This window comes from Cupressus sempervirens, chromosome 1, assembly GCF_028749045.1.
Source record: "Cupressus sempervirens isolate cs-2001-9-10 chromosome 1, ASM2874904v1, whole genome shotgun sequence".
NCBI lineage: Eukaryota > Viridiplantae > Streptophyta > Pinopsida > Cupressales > Cupressaceae > Cupressus > Cupressus sempervirens.
Genome location: NC_143118.1, coordinates 373,057,199 through 373,079,000, shown reverse-complemented (window position 1 = coordinate 373,079,000; position 21,802 = coordinate 373,057,199). Strand labels below are relative to the sequence as shown.

At 36.8% G+C, this 21,802-nt stretch overlaps 1 protein-coding gene and 1 pseudogene across 1 annotated transcript; one reads left to right on the top strand and one right to left on the bottom strand.

Annotated features, from left to right (window-relative positions):
• Positions 1–357: 357 nt before the first annotated feature.
• Positions 358–768, bottom strand: LOC149577795 (putative kinase-like protein TMKL1). The gene has a single exon (XM_089798048.1). The coding sequence runs from the start codon at positions 766–768 to the stop codon at positions 358–360; it is 411 nt and encodes a 136-aa protein (XP_089654174.1).
• A 233-nt stretch (positions 769–1,001) lies between these two features.
• The window catches only part of LOC149577794 (uncharacterized), a 100,063-nt pseudogene continuing 79,262 nt past the window's right edge, over positions 1,002–21,802 (top strand).

The window sequence follows — 21,802 nt, the reverse complement described above, 5'->3', positions numbered from 1 at the left end:
ATTCGTAGCATACAAAAGAATCTCCCATTTAAAAAAAAAAACTCTTGTACGAAACTCTTTTTTGTCACCCCCTTCAATACTCACCCAATACCACCTCAGGCATGCAGGCAGACACTGCAGAAAAGTTGAGATTTCTGTTAGCAGAGTTAAATGAGTGGTGATGTTGTTTGCAGAGTAGAAGTGGATTTGTGTCAAAGGAAGGGTTAGGAACAAGATGAAGACATACGATAAAGATGTGAACACGCAGGATACATCGAAAGCATAGACAAGGTATGTGAACTGTTTTACAATATGAATATTTTCTCCAGATGTTGTAGCTATTTTAATTTACAAGCCGGTGGTTGCATGAAGATCGTATTAGGCTACGAAGCGGGTGGAAATTTGATTGGCTGAATCCCTTTCATCTGGTCTTCTTCCACTCATAATTTCAAGAAAAGTGATACCGAAACTGTATGTATCTAATTTTGTGTTTGGGTTCATCAGATTCGGGAGTTCAGGCGCTAGGTAACCTTGAGAAGCAAAGGCTTGTAGCACTGCATTCTTTGAACTTTGGTTCATGAGCTCATGAAATCCAAAGTCAGAAAGACGAGCTTCATAATTTTTCATCAATGAGATGTTCTTAGATTTGAGATTGCCATGTATGATGGGTGTTTTTAGGCCACTATGAAGATATGCTAGACCACTGGCAGGCCCTACTGCAATTTTAAGCAGCTTGGACCATTCGGATGCTGCTCTGTTTCGGTTTGCAACAAAATTATCAATAATCATATCAGATTTTCATGCCTAAGGGCCCCTTTGGTTGCTGGAATACAATCAGAATAAGAATTCAAAATTAGAATATATTTTGTATTTTTCGTTTGGTGCATTGAATTGAAATTGGAAATATTTGAAAAACTAAAAACAGTTATTCCTATTCCCATTTGAACTTTTTCTTATTTGATCAAAAATTGAAATCCAACTGAAACAAATTTACCCAAAAATGGTGAATGTGATCTGTAATAATGCAACAAAACTCTATTGCAAAGGGGCATATCCAGATTCATCAACCATTCACTGATTGGGTTGCCATCGATCTAAACCGTGGTGTGTATTGTATGGAAAATGTTTTCATCAGTCACAGACGAAGCAGCATTAACAATTTCAACTCTCCATTCTTCAAGCACCATAAGAATATAAGAAAAGGTAATCTGATTCTAAATCGAGTTTATATATACCTGAAATGAGGATGGACCAAATGACATTATTTTAACCGATTCATGGAATTCCAGAGGTTTCAATTTTTTGTCTCCCTTATAGCAAACTGCCAGAGCTCTGTTCTTGTCTCTTTCCTTTGTTAACAGCTTCCTCGAGTTGGTTGTTACTGAAGCATGATATCTATCCAAATGCAATTCAAACAAATAAAACACACCAAATAAAAACATTTCGGCCATGAGATGAATTAAAATCATACCCGAATACTTTCTTCCGGGAGTCGAGATCTAAGTTCGGAGTAGAGAGAATTCGTTTATTTCCGCCGCTGCCTTTTAATCATTTTGTAAATAATCTGTTTGGTGGGTTGTGCGCCTGCCTTCTTCTCAATATTACTTGAACTGGATTAGCAAAGCAATTTTCTGAAGATTGAATTCATTTCTATTCAAGCAGACCAGGTATAATCTTCCGTTTGAATTTTGTTATGCAGATGTTTTCTAATTCCAATTTCTATTTTATCTAACCAAACAGAGAAAACAAATTTCTATTCGAGAATTCCCAATTTTCAATTCCAATCACTGCAACCGAACGGGGTGTATAGCATGTCATAAGAATAATTCATGCTGGATTTTTTTGTTTGTAAGATATCATATCCTTCATCAGTAGAGCACAAGCATCAATTAATGTAAATCTTGTACCTACAGACTTACGGACATCTCTTGTAAATGGATTCCACAAGAACAGAGCATCGTAAATTCAGCTTTTAATCTCTTTCGTTGGGCTGAGTTCAATGTTAAATGTTAACAGAGTACGCTTAGGTGGGAATGGTAATGGAAAGTCCAACTGCTTGTCTTCACTCGATTTAATGTCTTGCCGTCAGTTGTCTCAGCGACTCACCTTTCCCAGACTTGCTTCTTCTTCTCGTCAATTATAGGTGAGTAATTGTGGGCTCTAAGAATCCTTTATAAGGTTCTATGTATATACATATGCTCAAGCTGGTAAATGGGGTTCGATGTCATAAGCAAATGCATCTCGGCAGGGTGGAGGGGGAAAACTGTGCGTGCGGATTTGGATGGCACCATGCATAGATCGAGAGGCTCTTTCCTCTACTTCATTCTTGTGGCTATGGAGGGCGTGAGTTGATGTGCGACTTGGTTCTTTTGAGCTCCGCGCCTTTGATTTGGTTTGTATGTGTGTTGGTTTCTGAGGCGGCTAGGATTCATATGCTGATTTTCATTTCCTTAGCCGGGCTCAAGAATTGTTGTCCAGGGCTATTTTGTCTAAATTTTTGTATAGAGGATGTGCATCCAGAGACCTAACAGGTGTTTATCTTGTTTGGGAATAGGTATATTGTGACTGCGATTCTAGGATCATTGTGAAGCCCTTTGTGAAGAATTATTTGGGGGCGGACAAGGTACCTTTTAGTTCCACCTATAGATTGTGCAAATCAATGCTTTTACAAGTTTCAAGGAAAGCGAAGAGGCAAAATCCAAGGCAACAGTCTTGAGGTTAGCATTGTTGCAGAGAACCTTCATGGATGGCATGTTGTACCAGGGTCTTGGGCCGCTTGTTCCTATGGGAAGACAAAAATTGTCGATTTCGGCTTCTAAGAGATGGCCATTATAATTTTTTCTCTTCATGTAGTGTGGTATGTCTGTGAACCTTTATGCATGGATCTTGGGTCCTAGTTTTCTCTTCAAATCTGGCAAAACTTTCGTCCGTCATTTTGCATCTTCTCGCAAGCTGGTTTTTCCACGATATTTATTCATATTTCAGAGAGGAGAATCGTAAAAAGAAGGGGTAGCCAGGGGATTGATTATTAAGCACATTATTCCCATTCAAAATAGCTCCCTTCTTTTAGGCAAATTATTTTTACATTCTCGAGAACCTTATGCTGCTAAGACAACTCAACATTCCCGTTTCTCAGTCATGCTCAACACTAATATTCAGGGGAATACACTTTCATTTATGCCCTCTTCCCTCAACCATATCATCATCCACCCAAACAATCGAAGAACAATACATCTGCTTCAACATTTCACCTGAATCAATATTTCCTTCAGAACCATCCACCCAATTAATCAAAGAACAGTAGATCTCCTTTGAGGTTTCACCGGCACCAACATCTCAAGCCTAACCGGTATGTAGCTTTCTCATTTGAAGAACCTATGGTATTCTCTCATGGAATGAATCTTGTACTTAACAAATATTCTTTTTTTCTTTCTTTCTTTTTTAACTAAAAGAGGGCTAAAATTTTTATTGAATATCAAAGAGAGTAGAACAACACAAAAAACAAAGAGAACTACATAGCTTTATCCTGGTCCACAAGTTGAACCAACATCTGAGATAAATCAAGGGGAAGCATCCTATGATCAAGAATATTCCAAGCTGGCCCTTGCTCTGAGGCCCATTTAGCCAAACAATCAGCCACTGTTCCACTCACGAGGGATATGCATAAAAGACACAGAATCCAAAGAATTGCATAACTGAATGATTTGCTGAATAACCAGACCCAAAATGCCAATCGACATGCACAAGGTTCCTATTATGCAATAAGTTCAAAACCATCTGCGAGTCAGTCTCACAGATGATTCTTTTCCAGCCACGTTGACAACACTATTCCACTGCAACCAAGATAGCCAGGGCTTCCATGAGGTTATTAGTATGGTAACCCTTGTATATAGAAAACAGAAATTGAATATCACCAGAACTATCACACCCAACTCCCCCAATACCAGTCGGACCAGGATTTCCCCTAGAAGAACCATCAGTGTTGATTTTAAGAATGCCCGCCTTAGGAGGAGACAAATGTCCCTGATGATTAACACGCTGAGAGTGTTGCTTAGCTCTATTCCCAGAGCGGGTGTGGGGGACCGAGGGAGTGCAACCTGAAGAGGAAAGGAGAGATGAGAGTAAATACCAGCATCAGTAGGATCCAAACCCCCACCGATGTCACATTTAGCTAAGAGTTTTTCCTGAAGAGAATTAACAATTTTTCCCCACAAGTGCCTGATCTCAAACTGCAAATCATGAAAGATCCTCCTATTCCTCTCAAGCCAAACATGCCATAAAATAAGGGAAGGGTCGATAGTCCAAGCAACCTAAAGAAAAGAAGTCTTGGAAGGGGAATGGCCCAAACGGTCCTAGAATTCAGACAAAGAGGAAACATGCCATCACGTGCATCCCCACACACTCCACCAGAAGTGCCAAATCTGTTTGGCAAAGGGGCACTGGAAAAAAAGGTGAGATACAGTCTCGTCACTATTGTGGCAGAGAACACAGATGGAAGGCCCGTGGAAGCCTCGCTTGCAAAGATTATCCCAAGTAAGACAACGATTGTAAACCAAAATCCAGAGGAAAAAGTTACACTTAGGCCATGAAAAACTATTCCAAACTTTCTTCCACCAAGGGACCTCCACCTCACCAAAAAGTTGCTTCGTTAGTGAATACTTGCTAGAAGAAGCACCTCCCCAAGCCAGAACATTAGGTTCCTACAATGAGCTGCACTCCCTAGAAGCCAATATCTATGATAGTTCCAAATGATCTCCCAGTGAGCCATCCAGAGGCCAATCAGAAGAATTCTTCCATCTATAACCCATAGCAAGGCCCATGTTAAAAGCCTCCTTATAATGAGCCACCTTATTCCATTTGGTAGAAAGGAAAGAATCACAAAGAGCTTGCAAGTGAGGATGAGAGGAAAGGAGAGGAGGATGCCCATTCCAAGAATCACTCCAAAATAGAGCCTCAGTGCCTCTGTTGCAGATCCAAAATAAACTTCTCTTCACCAGGTGAGCACCAATCTTGAGGGTATTCCACACCATAGAGCCTCTTCTCTCAAGAGAAAACCTAGAAATATCTGAAGGTTCAACACCAGGAAAATACTTGTGTGACAGGATACGGACCCAAAGCTGAGACTGACTACTACACCAACACCGATAGAGCTTGCCAACAAGAGCTTGACTGCACAAGATAGCAGACCTAAGGCCAAGGCCTCCTTCCTTTTTTGGCCTGCAAATAGTATCCCAATTGATGAGGCTCCATTTGGTATGTTGTAAATTGCCACTCCAAAGAAATTGGTGGGAGAGGGCATTAAAATCCTTAAGAAAATACACCAAGGCAGCTTGAACCATGCTTCTATATATGGGAAGAGCCTGAATTACAGATTGAAGGAGTGTCACCCTACCAGCAGTAGAGAGCCACCTGTGAGTCCAATGATTGACCCTTTGTCGAAGTTTTTCAAGCAAGCTTTGCCAGGAAAGCCTAGGTTGTCTACCCACCACAATAGGACCCCCAAGTAAGTCAAAGGGAGAGACGCAATCTAAAATCTCAGGATATTAGGAATCCTCCACTAGATCGGCTTAGGAGTGTTGAAGAAAAACATAGAGGACTTGTGGTCATTAATTTTCTGCCCAGAGACAACCAAATAAGTATCCAAGGTGAGCTGAAAGGCTTTAGCTTCCCGAATCTGAGCTCTCCCAACAAGGGCAGTATCATCAACAAATTGGAGGTGAGAAAGAGCAGGCAAACCATTCCCCCATTGCCATCCTTGAATCAAATTTTGGGAAACATGAAACTTGATAAGTCTACCAAGTCCCTCAGCCATAATGACAAACAAATAAGGAGAGATGGGATCTCCTTGACGAAGACCTCTAGAAGCCCCAAAAAGCTCCGTCAGTTCACCATTAAGGAGGACCGAGAAGGAAGGAGTAGTAACACAGCTAAGAACCCATCTAACCCATTCTTAACTGAAGCCAAAAGCTAGAAGAACTTTCCACAAGAAATCCCAATTGACTCTGTCATAAGCCTTAGCCATATCAAGCTTAATAAACATAGCACGTCCCCTGGAAGTACACATAGAGTGAATAGCTTTAGAAGCAATAACCACCCCATTCAAAATTTGTTTTCCTGCCAAAAAACCCCCTTGTTCCTCAAAGATAACCATGAGAAGGAAAACTTTAAGCTTCTCTGCTAGGAGCTTAGTGATGATTTTATAGACCACATTACAAAGAGCCATGGGCCTAAAAAAGTCCAGCCAATTAGCCTCTTCCTTCTTCGGAATAAGGACTAAGAAAGTTGCATTCAAGGCCTGAAGCATTTCTTTGTTTGAATAGGACTCCTGAACCACATCCAAAAGGTCATGATTGATAATATCCCAAAATTCCTGAAAGAATTCAACAGGGAAGCCATCAGGCCCTGGAGCTTTGCCCTTCCACAAGTTGAAGGCTACCCCGTCCAAGTCAAACATACTAATTGGCCTCATAAGAGAATCATTCATCTCCCTGGTCACAACAGAGGGAATACAAGACAAGATAGTATTCTCCTAAATCTCTGTTGGAGGTAAATCATCTGAAAAGAGAGCAGAGTAAAACTAAATAGCTTCCCTGGAAACAACTTGAATAGTATTCTTTCTTAAATTACACGTCTATAGAAATATTTGTGATTGGATTTTGATGAAATTTGATATTCCAATTAGAAGAGCCCATGTTACACCTTTTTGCCCTTTTTATTTCATTTAGTAGTCTTTCTACTTGATTTAGATTTGACGTAGTACTTATTGTTGTATCATATCTATGAATAACAATCTAAATAAATGGAGCCAATCTATTTCTTATGAATGTGTAAGTCACTGGGATTATATATGTAGAAGAGTACAAGTCATTTATCAATTTCAATGCTTGAGTTCTTCCATCAAATGAGACTATACATGAATTGAATCATTGATTCATGATTGGTTCTGTCCCTCCAATATCAAATGGAATACAAAAGGGTTTAGTTATTAATTACAAAGTAATCTGATTTGTATGTATCAGGTTTGTTAGTGAGTACTAACCAACCATTGTTTAACAAGGATTGATCTAAATGTCAATTGTATTTCCAACAATAGCATTTGATATTTATTTGTATAAGTCTCAAGTTCATCTTAGATTGAATAAGTAAAATCTATGGTCTGTACTTAGGATTAAATATAGATATACATATGTGAATATATATATATATATATATATATATATATATATATATATATATATATATATATATATATATATATATATATATATATATATATATATATATATAAGACATATATTCATATATGTTTATACAATTTGATCTCTATAATCTAACCATAGCTATACCATCTTCAACACTCCCTCTTAGTTAGGGAAGATTAATTGAGTATGAACAAGTTTAGGTATTACATTACTCATAATATCAAGGATTATATTGAATATCAAGTTAGCATGATATTTGAATATCCTGGTTATGGTATGTGCACTGACATCATGTCACATGTTGTTTACCATAACTCATCACGGCACGTTCTTGGATATTAAGTCAACATAATCTCCACCATGATTAGATATCAAGTCAACAGGATATCTATTAAATATCAAAACATTTCCATGAATATCAAGTCGGCATGATATTTGTTATGATAGTAAACATTAGACAACTATCAAGACATTTTCGTGAATATCAATGGTGATAGTGAGTATTGTAAATTCGTCACCTCACAATACTTAATACAAGTTTACATTATCAGGAAGATTGTCACCTTTCCATAATGTGCACAGGTTGGTAGGCCCAATTAAGTCATAGCTATGACAATTGAAGTCACCACAAATTCTATCATGTGGTGTTGTCATGGTGTCACACCATGAACCATATCAGAGGGTGGATCCACCATAGCTACTCCCAGATGGTGGAATAAGAGATTTTACCTCAACCTATCGAACAATGTATTATGAGGGATTGTACATTAAAATTTTCCTTCACAAAGAAGAGCTCACAAAGTAAAATGATCCTTTTGATCTCCTCATCAAGGTCACTCTTCAGGATTGTTGATCTCCCTATGAATGTTAGATGTCAACCTTCTAACATCCTCATCGAAGTTTGTATGTGATAGATATTCAAACTCCCTCTAAATGTTGATTATTCCTCTAGAAGAACTATAACCACTTTAAAATATGTGCAACCAACTTAGCCTCATGGAAGCAAGCTATGACTTCATCCTTCAATTTGTATAACTTTCATACAAAATCCATTAGTCTTTTCTCTTTAATGTTTCTTTTGTCATGGAATATTACATGATCTCGATCATGATATCCTATTCCAAGAGACTTCTTATCATTTATTATGATTCCCATACAACTAAAAGTGTAGGATTCAATACTACAATGGACTTGTTGTCATAAGATCATTCTTTTAGACTCCTCATCTAAGGTTTCCTATGATGAATTTTCATACTCCCTTTGAATTTTAATAGTACCTTTTCGAAGAGCTGATCTAGTTAAGTTCCACCAACTAAGCCCCATGGGAGCAAGTTATTTTCTTCATTCTTCAACATAGAACTTTATCATATGAATCATAGTCCTCTTGACTGTTGCAGTTATATGGTTACTAGGGAATGCATCTTGACATTGTCCTCAAATATCCATTATATTCTCCCTTTGCCACAAGAGCATACATACAAAATGTGGTAAGGTTAAGAAACTTCTTTGGAGGTACAAGGTTGAGTCCTGCACAATATGCTAAATGTACCAGTCTTCTTTTCTCTAGAGACATGTCTTCTCTTTAATCTCTCCTCAATTGTGGTTCAAATGGGGATGGAACATTGATTATCATCCCCCCCTCAATGTGGAATTCCCACTCTAAATATCTTTAAATATGGGAACTTTTTTTAGTTTGATACATCAAATTGTCCTATTGTGGAATACTTAGCTCTTGCAAAGGAAAACTGCTCCCTAGTATAAGGAATCCCAAGTAGAGAAAGCATTCATCCATGGTAGCATAAGATCATCCCATGAAACAAATTACTCTCCCTATGAACCAATAAGATCCTGGGATGCCATATCCTCTAGCTTCTTCTGTCACAACAACATATCTTACTCACAAGATCCAAAACATGGAAGATATTTTGCTTCACAAGTTAAGATTCATAATCTCAGTTTCTACCATTACTCGTACAAGTGCCTCAACAACATTCCAGCAAGATCACGCCTGGGAACCAAAGAAAAGAACAAGACTCACTAGAGAAAATGTTCATCAACATCTTTCTTGATGTAAGTCTAATGCTTTAGTTTCCTTGACTAATTCATCTCCAAGGAATGTTAGCCCCCATAACAACAAGTTCAAATGATTATACCATAGTGTTTCCATTATTTGGTATCATTTTTTATGGGATTCTCATTACTCAATTAGTTCATATTAGAGTAAGAAAAGTCACATCTTCGTTGTTGTTTTTAGCAAAATATGAATTCTTTAGATTGGTGGTATCATTTCCTTGAGTGGCATAGTTCAACATTGAATGCATAGTGAATCATCCTTCAATTGCAGAAAATTATCACACTTGGTTGATCATATTATCAGAGACACTCTATGATATTACTCACAACACTATCATTTTCATATCATTCACCAATACAGAGATCACATTTGTATATCTAATTTTGACAACATAGTTTCATCTTAGGCCCATCCATTAAAAATTTCATATTTGAGCACACTAAAGCCTATTTGAAACTTCTACGCAACTAGTCCACATGAGCCCATCAAAGTGTAATTTCAATAATTCATCGTGTTACCAAAATTATTCATTTGTTGTAAATCTTTCTAATGTAATTTCTTAAAAATTTATGAGGTCATTTAGACAAATCCTCTTTCATATCATCTTGATAATCATTCAAGATTTCTTTCACATGGTCATCATTAAAATTATATCATTTACATTGAAAGAGACACCTCCTATTGTGAGAAATATAAATTAAACTTAAAACTTACAACTCTAAACCAAAAAAGTTTTGCTTGGCACAAGAAGGTGTCGAGTGCCAGTTTTGCTTAGCACTTGAAGGTGCCAAGTCACAGATTTCTCAACACTTGATGGTGCTGAGTGATAGGAAGCTTCACACTTAAAGGAGAGCCTAGCACACAAAGTAAATTCTTGGCACAAATAGATGCCGAGTGAGCTCGGCTCCAATTGAGAAAGAGGATGCCGAGTGTTCTGTTCAAACTGAAAATATTATAACTTATAAAATTTCAATGTGAATTCTTTCACCATTAAAAACAGAGAGCCAAAACTTTAACCTTTTAAACAAATTACTCAAATGAAACATACAAGGAAAGAGAAATGGATTCAAGTATGCCTGCTTGCCTTCTATTCAAAATTTGATTTAAACTATTACAAAATCTGGGAACATTCGGCTTCAACCTAAAAACCCTAAAAAAACCCTAAACTGGTAATACTTCAAAAACTTTAAACCTGCAACTCTAATGGCTGCATACAATGGTGCTTGGAGCAATCACTGCTTCAACAGGACAAGTTCAACAATAAAAAACTTATAGAGAGAACAGGGGAAACACGTGCAATTGCAGGCACAAACTTCTTTTCTTCTTCCTTCTTCTGCTCTGCTTTGCAACTACTGATCTTCTTGATCTGCACACACTCTGAGTGAATGAATCTCAAATCATTCCTTTTTGTCACATTCCATTTTTCCCTCTCATTTCTGATTTCAAAAAAATCTCACCCACCTTATTTATGTTTCTATCTGTTCTGGACGTCGGGGGGTAGGTGAGCATTTGGCTCAAGGGACAAACGACCATTTCATTTAATATTCCAACACTCCCCCTTTGTCCCGAGCCAAACAAACAAGGATCACAACTGATCCAAATCAACTACACCAAGACTCTCTCTCTTAGGTGTATGAAAGTTCCAATGCCTAAAGTCTTGGTAAAAATATCTACTAGTTGCTACTCAGACTTGCAAAATTCCATCTTGATATCTCCATTCTCCACGAGCTCTCTGATGAAGTGATATCTGATCTCTATGTGTTTTCTTCTCCCATGGAAGACTGGGTTCTTAGACAATGCAATTGATGAGATGTTGTCACAATAAATTGTGGTTCCATCCTCTTGCCTTTCATTCAAATCTGTCAAGATCCTCCTTAACCAAATAGCTTGACATGCTACTGCATTTGCTGCTATGTATTCAGCCTCTACTGTAGATTGAGCAACAATAGGTTGCTTCTTGGATTCCCATGAAATTGCACCCGATCCCATATGAAACATGTATCCAGAAGTGCTCTTCCTATCATCTATACTTCTAGCCCAATCACTATCTATGTATCCCACCAACTTGAAATCATCATTTGCAGTATACAAAATTTCAAATCCCTTGGTACCTTTCACATACCTTAGGATCCTCTTTCCCACTTGCCAATGGGAATCTTTTGGTGTTTCCATAAATCTGGAAATTAGACTTATTGCATGCATTAGGTTTGGCCACATTGCAGTTAAGTACATTAAACTTCCAACCATACTCTTGTATAGTGTTGGATCCACTCTCTTGCTAGAGTCTTCCTTGCTCAATTTTAGACCTATTGTTGTTGGTGTGGGGGCTGCCTTACTATTCTACATTTTAAATCTCTCCAAGATCTTCCCTGCATAGTTTTCTTGAGAGATGAAGATGCCATTATGCATTTGTTTTACTTCTATGCCTAGAAAGTATTTCAAGAGACCTAGGTCTGTCATTTCAAATTCACTTTTCATGGTCTCTTTGAATTCACCTATTAGAGCCTTATCATTACTAGAAAAAATCAAATCATCTACATACAAGATAACAATCAACACAATACCATCTATTGCCTTGATATAAAGAGTGGGCTCACCATTGCTTTTGCTAAAGCCATTCCTGATCAAATATGAGTCAATCCTATTGTACCATGCCCTTGGAGCTTGCTTGAGCCCATAAAGAGCTCTCTTCAATCTATATACTTTGTTCTCTTCACCTGCAACTTCATAACCTGGTGGTTGCTCCACATATACTTCTTCCTTCAATACACCATTTAGGAAGGCGGATTTCACATCCATTTGGAATACCTTCTATTTTTGCTGAGCTGCAATTGCTATGACAGCACACACGGTTTCCATTCTTGCAACTAGGGCATATGTCTCATCATAATCTCTTCCATACTGCTGTTTGTAGCCCTTGAATACCAGCCTTGCCTTATGCCTATCAATTTTGCCTTCAACATTGCATTTGGTCTTATAGACCCATTTCACTCCAATCACTTGCTTCTTGGGAGGCAATTCAGTTAGCTCCCATGTCTCATTTCTTTCTATAGCATCTATCTCCTCATCCATGGCTTTACACCATTTCTTCTCTTTGATTGCTTCTTCAAAATATATTGGATCACTATGAGAAAATAATGCAAAATTCACACTCTCATCATAATCTTCATACCTTTCATCTTGGTACAACTCCCTAAGACACTTAGTCTTTCTTGGAAATAGGGAGGAGAGTGTGGGATCAAAATCTTCACTGCTGCTGCATTGTCGACTAGCTCGATCTTCACTGGTACTCGGCACTAACACTCGATCATGCCTAGAGGAGCTTGGCAATGATTGAACCTGCTTGCCTTTTCTTCTATCTTCTCCTTCTTCTTTCTGTTCATCAGCATCCTCTTCACTCATAATTGACACTTTACTTGAAGTGCTCAGTGACTCATCAGTTGGGCCATACCAAGATTGATTTTCAAGAAATTTCACATCTCTTGAAAGAGTCATCTTGTTGTTTAATGGGTCATACAATTTGTATGCCTTAGATTCTGGGCTGTACCCTATGAAAATACATTTCACACCTTTGTCATCCAATTTCTGCCTTTTCTCTTTAGGCACATGTGCATATGCAACACATCCAAACACCCTTAGATGTTCAACTATCCATCTTCCTCGTGACCATGCTTCCATTGGAATTTTATCACGGACTGCCTTTATAAGACACCTATTAATTAGATAAATTTCTATTGCTAAATTCTCTCCCCAAAATTTAGTAGGTAGACCTTTCTCTTTCATCATGCTCCTTGCCATTTCAACAATGGTCCTATTCTTTCTTTTAGCCACTTCATTTTTCTGCGGTGTATAGCTGGCTGTGGGCTCTTTCTTTATGCCATGTTTATTGCAAAAATTTACAAAAGAATTGGAGTTATACTCCCCTCCTCTATTTGATCTTAGGACCTTGATATAGTGTCCACATTCTTTTTCAACCTGGGCTTTAAATTCTACAAATTTATCAAATGCTTCAGATTTATTCTTTAAGAAATACACCCATGTCCTACGACTGAAATCATCAATAAATGTCATAAAATAAGTACTCCCCCCAATGGAAGTAACTTGCATAGGGCTGGCTAGGTCAGTATGCACTAACTCTAATGGATATCTAGCCCTCCTAGAATTTTTAGAATTAAAGGGAAGCCTATGTTGCTTACCCAAAATACAAGCCTCACACTTCTCACATGAATTTTCTATACATGGAAAACCTTCTACCATTCTTTTATTTGACAACAAATTTAAACTAGCATAGCCTAGATGACCATACCTAAGGTGCCATAGCTGTGAGGGATCTTCAATCACACTCCTTAGAGCTGATTGTGTGTGAGGTGCAACACCAACTTGAGATGAGAAACATGTCTCTATCCTTAAGGGAAACATTCTGTTCTTTGTCATTTGAACTGCTGCAAGTAAGTTCTTGCTCCCATCCTTTTCTTGAATGACACACCTATCATTCTCCATCAATACTTTGTATCCATTTTGAATGAGCTAACCAATGCTCATCAAATTGTGCTTCATACCAGGGACAAAATACACATTTTGTATTTCCTTCTTCTCACCTTTCTTGGTGCGGACCATAATAGATCCTTTGCGCACTACTGGTAGGGTTCCATTATTACCCATTTTAATCTCATATTTGAAACTCTTGTCAATGAATGAAAACAAGGTTTCATTACCACTCATGTGGTTGCTACATCCACTATCGAGGTACCAAACCTCAGGGCTTCCTTCTTCACCAACATTACACATAATGAAAGTAGTGTCATTGTTTCCACTTCCCATGTTCACATCAGCCACATTTGCTTTTCCTGAATGATCATTTTGCTTCTTCCAGCATTCATTTGCATAATACCCATATTTATGACAATAGTAGCATTCTACATTATTCCTATTTGAGTTTTAGTTTTTCTTACCTCCTCTTGAGGTATTTTGTGAGCTACTTGCTCCATCTGCTCTTTCTGATCTTTTTGCTGCAACATTCCTTTGTCCTCCATTACCTTGGCCTCTACCTCTGGAGTTTCTTCTTGAGCCATTTCTTCCTCTCCCCCTTCCTCTTGGATTTGACTAAGCCTTGAATGCTTTCTCTTGGGAAGAAGAAGATACAGATTTGTTGATCCTATGCTCATGGGTTTGAAGAGTACCCATCAATTCATCCTTTGTCAAAATAGTGAGGTCTTTTGCCTCTTCTATGGTCATGACCAAATTGTCATATTTATGAGGTAAACTCCTCAATATCTTTTCCACTATCCTCTGCTCTTGATAGTCTTCTCCATTTGACTTCAGTTGGTTAATCACATTGGAGGTCCTTGAACTGAAGTCTGCAACTGATTCATTTCCCTTCATCTAAAGGTTCTCAAACTCCCTCCTTATATTCTGTAGCTTTACTATATGAACTTTATCAGTCCCCTTGAAGTTTGTCTCAAGGATATCCCATGCTTCCTTTTCATAATTTGTTGTTGCAATCTTTGAGAATACTATCTCTGTCATTGCTGCTTCAATAAGACTTAATGTCTTTGAATCCTTCCACCTTGACTCTTTCAAATGAGTCTTTTGTACATTTGTGAGTGCAACATACTGAGTTGGATCTATGACATCATTGAACCCATTAATTACAAACTCTCACAAATAATTTGCAACCATAATGGTTTTCATTTTCTTTGCCCATGTATCATAATTTTGCCCATTAAAGGATGGTGGCTGCTGCCATATCTTTCATATATCTACTGCCATGTCAAATATCTCAAGAAAACAAATGCCCTAACTCACTATGGATGTGGGGCCTCAAATCTATGATACCATGTGAGAAATATAAATTAAACTTAAAACTCACAACTGTAAACTTAAAAATTTTTGCTCGGCACTTGAAGGTGCTGAGTCACAGATTGCTCGACACTTGATGGTGTTGAGTGATAGGAAATAGGTGCTGAGTGATAGGAAGCTCGACACTTAAAGGAGAGCCCGACACACAAAGTAAATGCTCGGCAACAATAGATGTCGAGTGAGCTCGACTCCAACTGAGAAAGAGGATGCCGAGTGTTTTGTTCAAATTGAAAATATTATAACTTATAAAATTTCAATGTGAATTCCTTCACCATTAAAAATAGAGAGCCAAAACTTTAACCTTTCAAACAAATTACTCAAATGCAACATACAAGGAAAGAGCAATGGATTCAAGTATGCCTTCTTGCCTTCTATTCAAACTTTGATTTAAACTATTACAAAATTTGGGAACATTCAGCTTCAACCTAAAAACCCTAAAACAAACCTAAACCAGTAATACTTCAAAAAATTTAAACCTGCAACTCTAATGGCTACATACAATGGTGCCTGGAGCAATCACTACTTCAATAGGACAAGTTCAACAATAACAAACTTACAGAGAGAACAGGGGAAACACGTGCAACTGCAGGCACAAACTTATTTTCTTTTTCCTTCTTCTGCTCTACTCTACAACTACTGATCTGCTTGATTTGCACACACTCTGAGTGAATGAATCTCAAAACATTCCTTTTTGTCACATTCCATTTTTCCCCCTCATTTATACTTTCAAAAAAATCTCACCCACCGTATTTATGTTTCTATCTGTTCTGGATGTCAGGGGGGTAGGTGAGCATTTGGCTCAAGGGACAAATGACCATTTCATTTAATATTCCAACACCTATTGCATTGCATACTATCCTTTTAGTAAATATGTTTATGAAAAAACACTAGCATGCCTCCCCTAATGTTTCACATACAAAAAGGCTTGGATCTCTTCATGGATTGTAAAACATACAATTCAAGGTAGCAGACAAAGTAGTAAGCCTACATTCATATATGATAAGTGACATAATGATTTCTAATAACAAAATACTTTAATGTGTGTTGATAGCATTGTCTGAGGTTGTCTAGTATGTCGAGATTGAATCATGTGTACTTCATAAACATCTCACGGGTATAGATCTGGTATAGTCTTATATCAATTCATTTGATAAGAATTAGATCTTTTTCATTTTAATCATCTAGATCACATCACTTGGTTGAACATAGCAATGATTGCTCATGAATTCGTAAGGAGACTTCAAGGAAACAAGATATCTTTAGTTATTTTCTCATTCTTGATAACACGTATGTTTTTTATTTAATATGCAAACACTATGTATCTGGAAGTGACAACTTATACACCTAGCAACATGAAAAACACCAATGTCAAAGGCTCTGCAATTGGTAGAGTTTTTTTTCATTACCCATCCTGACATTACAAAATGTTTCTACTTGAATATAATACTCTTCCCACCATATCAAAATTGCCTTCAATTTAATATTACAAAATCTTCATATTATTTTCGTTGACTCCTTGACCTCATGACAATTAAATACTTTGAAACTTAATAAACTATCTCCAAAGGTATATTAATCTTCAGCTTTGGGGGCTAGTACTAATTCATGACACTCATATGAATGTATAATTTGTTTAAAGAATAATTAAACCTGAATGGGATAATTCCAAAAAATGTTGTGCAAGGATTTATAAATTCCTCTTTTCACCGATGTCCAAAGAAAAATAATATTTTTGAAGTCTTCCAAACTATTATTCATGGATTATCTTTAAATTGTGATGCCATTAACAATGGCAAGGAAAATCAAAAATTCCAATAAATAACTACAAAAAATCTGGAACCAATTTTTATAATCCATGATAACACCTTCAGCCACACCTAGACTAGTCAGAATACTATATTGCTCAAACCTACTCCTAGAATGTTTACACCTATAGCTATGCTTTCAAACATTTATAATAAATGTAAAATTTAGGTTCTCAGACTAGTCCTTGGATATGGTTAATTGCATAATGGTGGCATTAGATTCACAAGACAATGTCTTAACTTTTGATTGTATGTACAAGGCTCTATATGTAGCCACATTGGAGTGTTTTTATAACCTACGTGCCTTGTGGAGACCAAATTAATATGTTGATGAATTTCATGAAGACAATATGCACAGGTCAACATTATCTAACTTTCCTCTATGTTGCCTTTCAAATTCTATTGCATATGAGATTCTTTAATCTACCAGCAAGGCATCTTTATCCAATAAAATAAGAAATACAAACTAAAAAAATGAGTATATGCAGTCTTCCACATGTGAGTCAAAGTTAAATTATTGGATAATTTTGGCATTGCAAGTTTATTACAAGTAGGCCTAGAGTCACCCACTCTAATGCCATATCATTGTATCATATTTGTGAATAACAATCTGAATATATGAAGCCAATTTGTATCTTGTGAATGTGTAAGTCACTGGGATTATATTTGTAGAAGAGTATAAGTCATTTACCAATTTTGATGCTTGAGGTCTTCCATCAAATGAGACTATATATTAATTGAATCACCGATTCATGATCGGTTGTGTCTCTCCAATATCAAGTGGAATACAAAAGGGTTTATTTAGTAATTACTAACTAATCTGATTTGTATGTATTAGGTTTGTTTGTAAGTACTAACTAACCATTGTTTAACAAGGATTGATCTCAATGTCAATCGTATTTTGAAAAATAAAATTTGATATTTATTTGTATAAGTCTCTAGTTCATCTTAGATTGAATAAGTAAAATCTATGGTCTGTACTTAGGATTAAATATAGATATACATATGTGAATATATATAAGACATATATCCACATATTTATATACAATTTGATCTCTAAAATTTAACCATAGCGACACCATCTTCAGTAGTACTGCTTGTGTTCTTGTAATGAGACTATAATTAAATTTCTATATTTTCTACTCCTGAGATCGGAGTGGGTGACTATCTAAAATTTATTCAACATGAAATTTGCTAAATTGTAGTTGGACATAATGCAATGTCTTTTTCTTATTGAGTTGTAGTAATATTCTTTTTCTTACTTTGAAACTTTCGGTATATTGAATCAGCTCCATCCCCGTCTCTATCTCCAAAAATCCTTAAATCTAAGCATGTTTCTCCACTTGCCCCTCCAGGAGCTATAGGCCCTTCTTCTTCTTCTTCTTCTACACCACCTTTTCCATCCATGTATTCATTACCATCTAAGTCTAAACACAAATCACCTACATCCCATCTTGTGGGTAATGAATCAACTTCATCCCCCACAAGGATTCCAAAAAGCCCCACATTGGCTTCAGGCACACCATCGAATGCTAAGTAGTTGGGCACTTTAAAATATCTTGGGATTTCTATGCTAAAGGATCCTTGCTCACCTAGTTAGTGGAGAGTCATAGTGTGTGACAATGCAAAACCATCAAAACATCTTATCTCCCTATAACTCTAGTATTATTCTCATAAAGCCCAAATGAGACAAGAAGTTATAGAGGCCTTATCAAAAGTTCATTCATTGACTTTCATGGACTTCCCCATGTTTGCATTATGGTTCCTTGCAAAGCTTTTGAATTATTAAGTACATTTACCTACATTTTGAGCTTGGGTAGGACCCTCAATGCTTAGTCTATCCAAGGATTGAGTGGCGTGTGTCCTAGTAAGTTTAACACTCTTACAAAACTAAGTGTATCAGATGTGTTTGTGAATGGTAGTGGTCCTAAAATTATTCTCAGCAATATGAAGCATATTAGAGATGTTTCAATTTGTAGGACTAATCTCTCATGTTTTATGCCCAAGACTTGACATGAAAATATTTCTTCCATAGATATCTTTGGAAATAATTTGAAGGGATTAATACCTTCTTTAAGGGTATGTGCAGGATCATGGTGTGCCAAAAACTGGTGATGTGAAAAAAATGGAGTTTGAAAATGTCTAAAAGCATTTCAAAATCCACTTTGACTTTTTTCCACCCATCCTAATACCAAAGCTAAAAAGTTAGGACCAAGCCTTTTCGAGTATCTGATCAATAATCGGGTATTTGATATGAAATCAGATACTCGAAACCCATAACATAGATTTAAAAAAAAAAAAACCCGAAACCTCTTTTTACACTGCATTTTTTTGGCTTGAGTGTTGACCTCCATTCAAGTATCGAATTTCAAAACATGTATATGATAAGGTTAAGTTTTTTTTGTTTTTTAAAATGTTTTCAATGAATATTATTATAAATTAGTTATTTTTAATTGAATTTGTTAAAAAATAGGTTTTTTTTAATAGAAAATGTTTAAATTTAGGTTGTTTTTAATAGAAATTATGTTTTGCAAATTAATAGGTATGGCTGACTCAAATGATGATACCGAGGCAAGAAACAATATTGCTCATAACCCTCCACCAAACGATCTAGTACCCCCTCAAAATCGTCCACCAAACAATCCCCTACCCCCTCAAAACCCTCCTCGAATTGAAGATTTGATATTTGAAAATCTCGTTGAACTGAGGGTTTTGTGAACCACATATAACACTATACCTGCATTGGCTCCCATGTTATCCATGTTAAACACCATAGTAGATAATATTGAAACACTTACTAATGAACAAAATGCTACTCTTTGCTGGTGTGACCAAATGCATGTCATGTTTGATGATGGGTTGGCCTATGATGAGGTTGTAGCCCTAAATATAACTAAAGATGATATGGTTAGCCATTTTGTGGACCCAAAAAATGGTAAACAAGTAGAACACACAAAGCCCAAACTATCAATTAAATGGTGCACAAATAAGGTTATGAATGCAAAATTTTGAGATCATTGGTGGATGGTTTTTGACATCCGTCCACACATAAATTTAGAGGTGCCATTTTATTTCATTAGAAATTTTTATGCTGAATTTTTGTTGGGCCTCAAGTGTGAACTACTGGAGAATGAGGCACAATATGGGTGTAGGAGGAGGAGCTCCTCAGGATATACCCTTTGGCCAGTGGAAGAAAGCTGACACTTTTGTCCCTCTACTGATTTCTCCCCCCCTCCTCCAATGCAACATCCTAATATCATTGTAGAGGCTAGCTCTCAAACTATTAGAGCGATCCATAGATTGAGTAGCCTATAGATATCCTAGGCTAGGTCAGTGTTGCCTCCCCATGTTGATGATGCTAGCATGAGTTCATCATCAACGAGCTCATCACATGTTTGTGTGCCCCATACTTGCATAACGTGCAAGAATATTTTTCTGGGTCCCATAGGTAATCTTTTTGAGTATCCGTTTGTATTTGAGGAAAATACACCAGATACGCGTACAGAGGCTATACACCTTGATGCAAGAGAGGAGGGGCATGGAATCCTTCTATGTCAGTACGTGTATACATTTTATTGTTATGACATATGTGATTTAAAGTTAATCTTTATAATAGAGTAATTTTAATTTTTAACCCATACTAACTAATACATGTATGTGATCTTCATTCATGTTTAGTTGATGATTGAGGAGGAGCTCAGACAGGTTGATAATGTCACACTCTCAACTATTTCATTTGGTCTTGAGACATGTGCATTATATTATGTTGTGTTATCATTGTTTTTTCTATTTGATATTAAAGCATATATGGTTTCTAATCTTTCTTTTCTCTTGTAGGTATCACCTCTTAGTGGGGGGCAGAGTGTGGGGGATTGGCACAAACTATTGCACGAGTGGCCAAAATGTTTAAAGAGGCATTATTTTATTATATTGCATTATTTTATTGTTTATTTACGTGATACACTTAGGATTTTGTGTACTCTCATGAGTTGTCATGTCGACGACACATAAGTATGCAACTCTAATTCAACACATGGTGTCTACAACACTAGAGTTTGCATCATTCACTAAGTTGTCATGTAGACAACATAGTTATTCGCACTCCCTTTTTAGCACATGTTGTCTACAACATAAATTTGCATGCTACACCATTGTAGGCTTATCCTCTCATCATCACACTTACTTCAATGCTTAATGGAGGATAACCCATATCTGGTCGACATGTGCCTAGTTGTATGACTTATCATATTGCTGACTTCTATGCATTCTAGAAGCTTTCCAGAGGCCTTTATATATAGGCACTCCTAGTGTAATTTCATATGGCATATTGAATGAATATATCATCATTTTGATCATACTCTCTCTTTGGTCTACTGTTGTGCTTGTGTTTGAGTTCCTTGGTCTTGGGTGAGTTCTTCCCTAAGCCAAATTCTTACATGGTATCAGAGCTTAGGGAGATTCTCTACACATAGTCGTTTGAGACCATTCATGCTTTAGCACCTCGACCCAAATCCAGAGTATATACAGAAATTGGGAGCCTCTAGAGCAAGATCTAACCTTGCTATTGCATTTGGAGCATTGATTTGGTGAAGATCGACTATAAATTTGCCTATGCTAGACAAAAGTTGATCATGAGGAAATTTTTTTTTGCAAACTGGCACCTGAAGGTATTGATTTGCAAACCAAGTATGGTCATTTAATCAATCTGGTTATTTGTTTTTCAGATCTGCATTTTATTTAATCTCTACATTTTTTTGAATTTATACTTTTGGAAAATTATTTTGCCCAGTTGCACTATCAGAGAAAATTTCTTTTGTAGAATCGGGTTGTCAGATCCTAGCCCTGCAAATTTGGGGGAATATTCACAGAGGAATTTTTAACGA

Coding starts and splice junctions, on each gene's coding strand:
- LOC149577795 (XM_089798048.1), bottom strand. CDS start 768: ATGATTATTGATAATTTTGTTGCAAACCGAAACAGAGCAGCATCCGAA.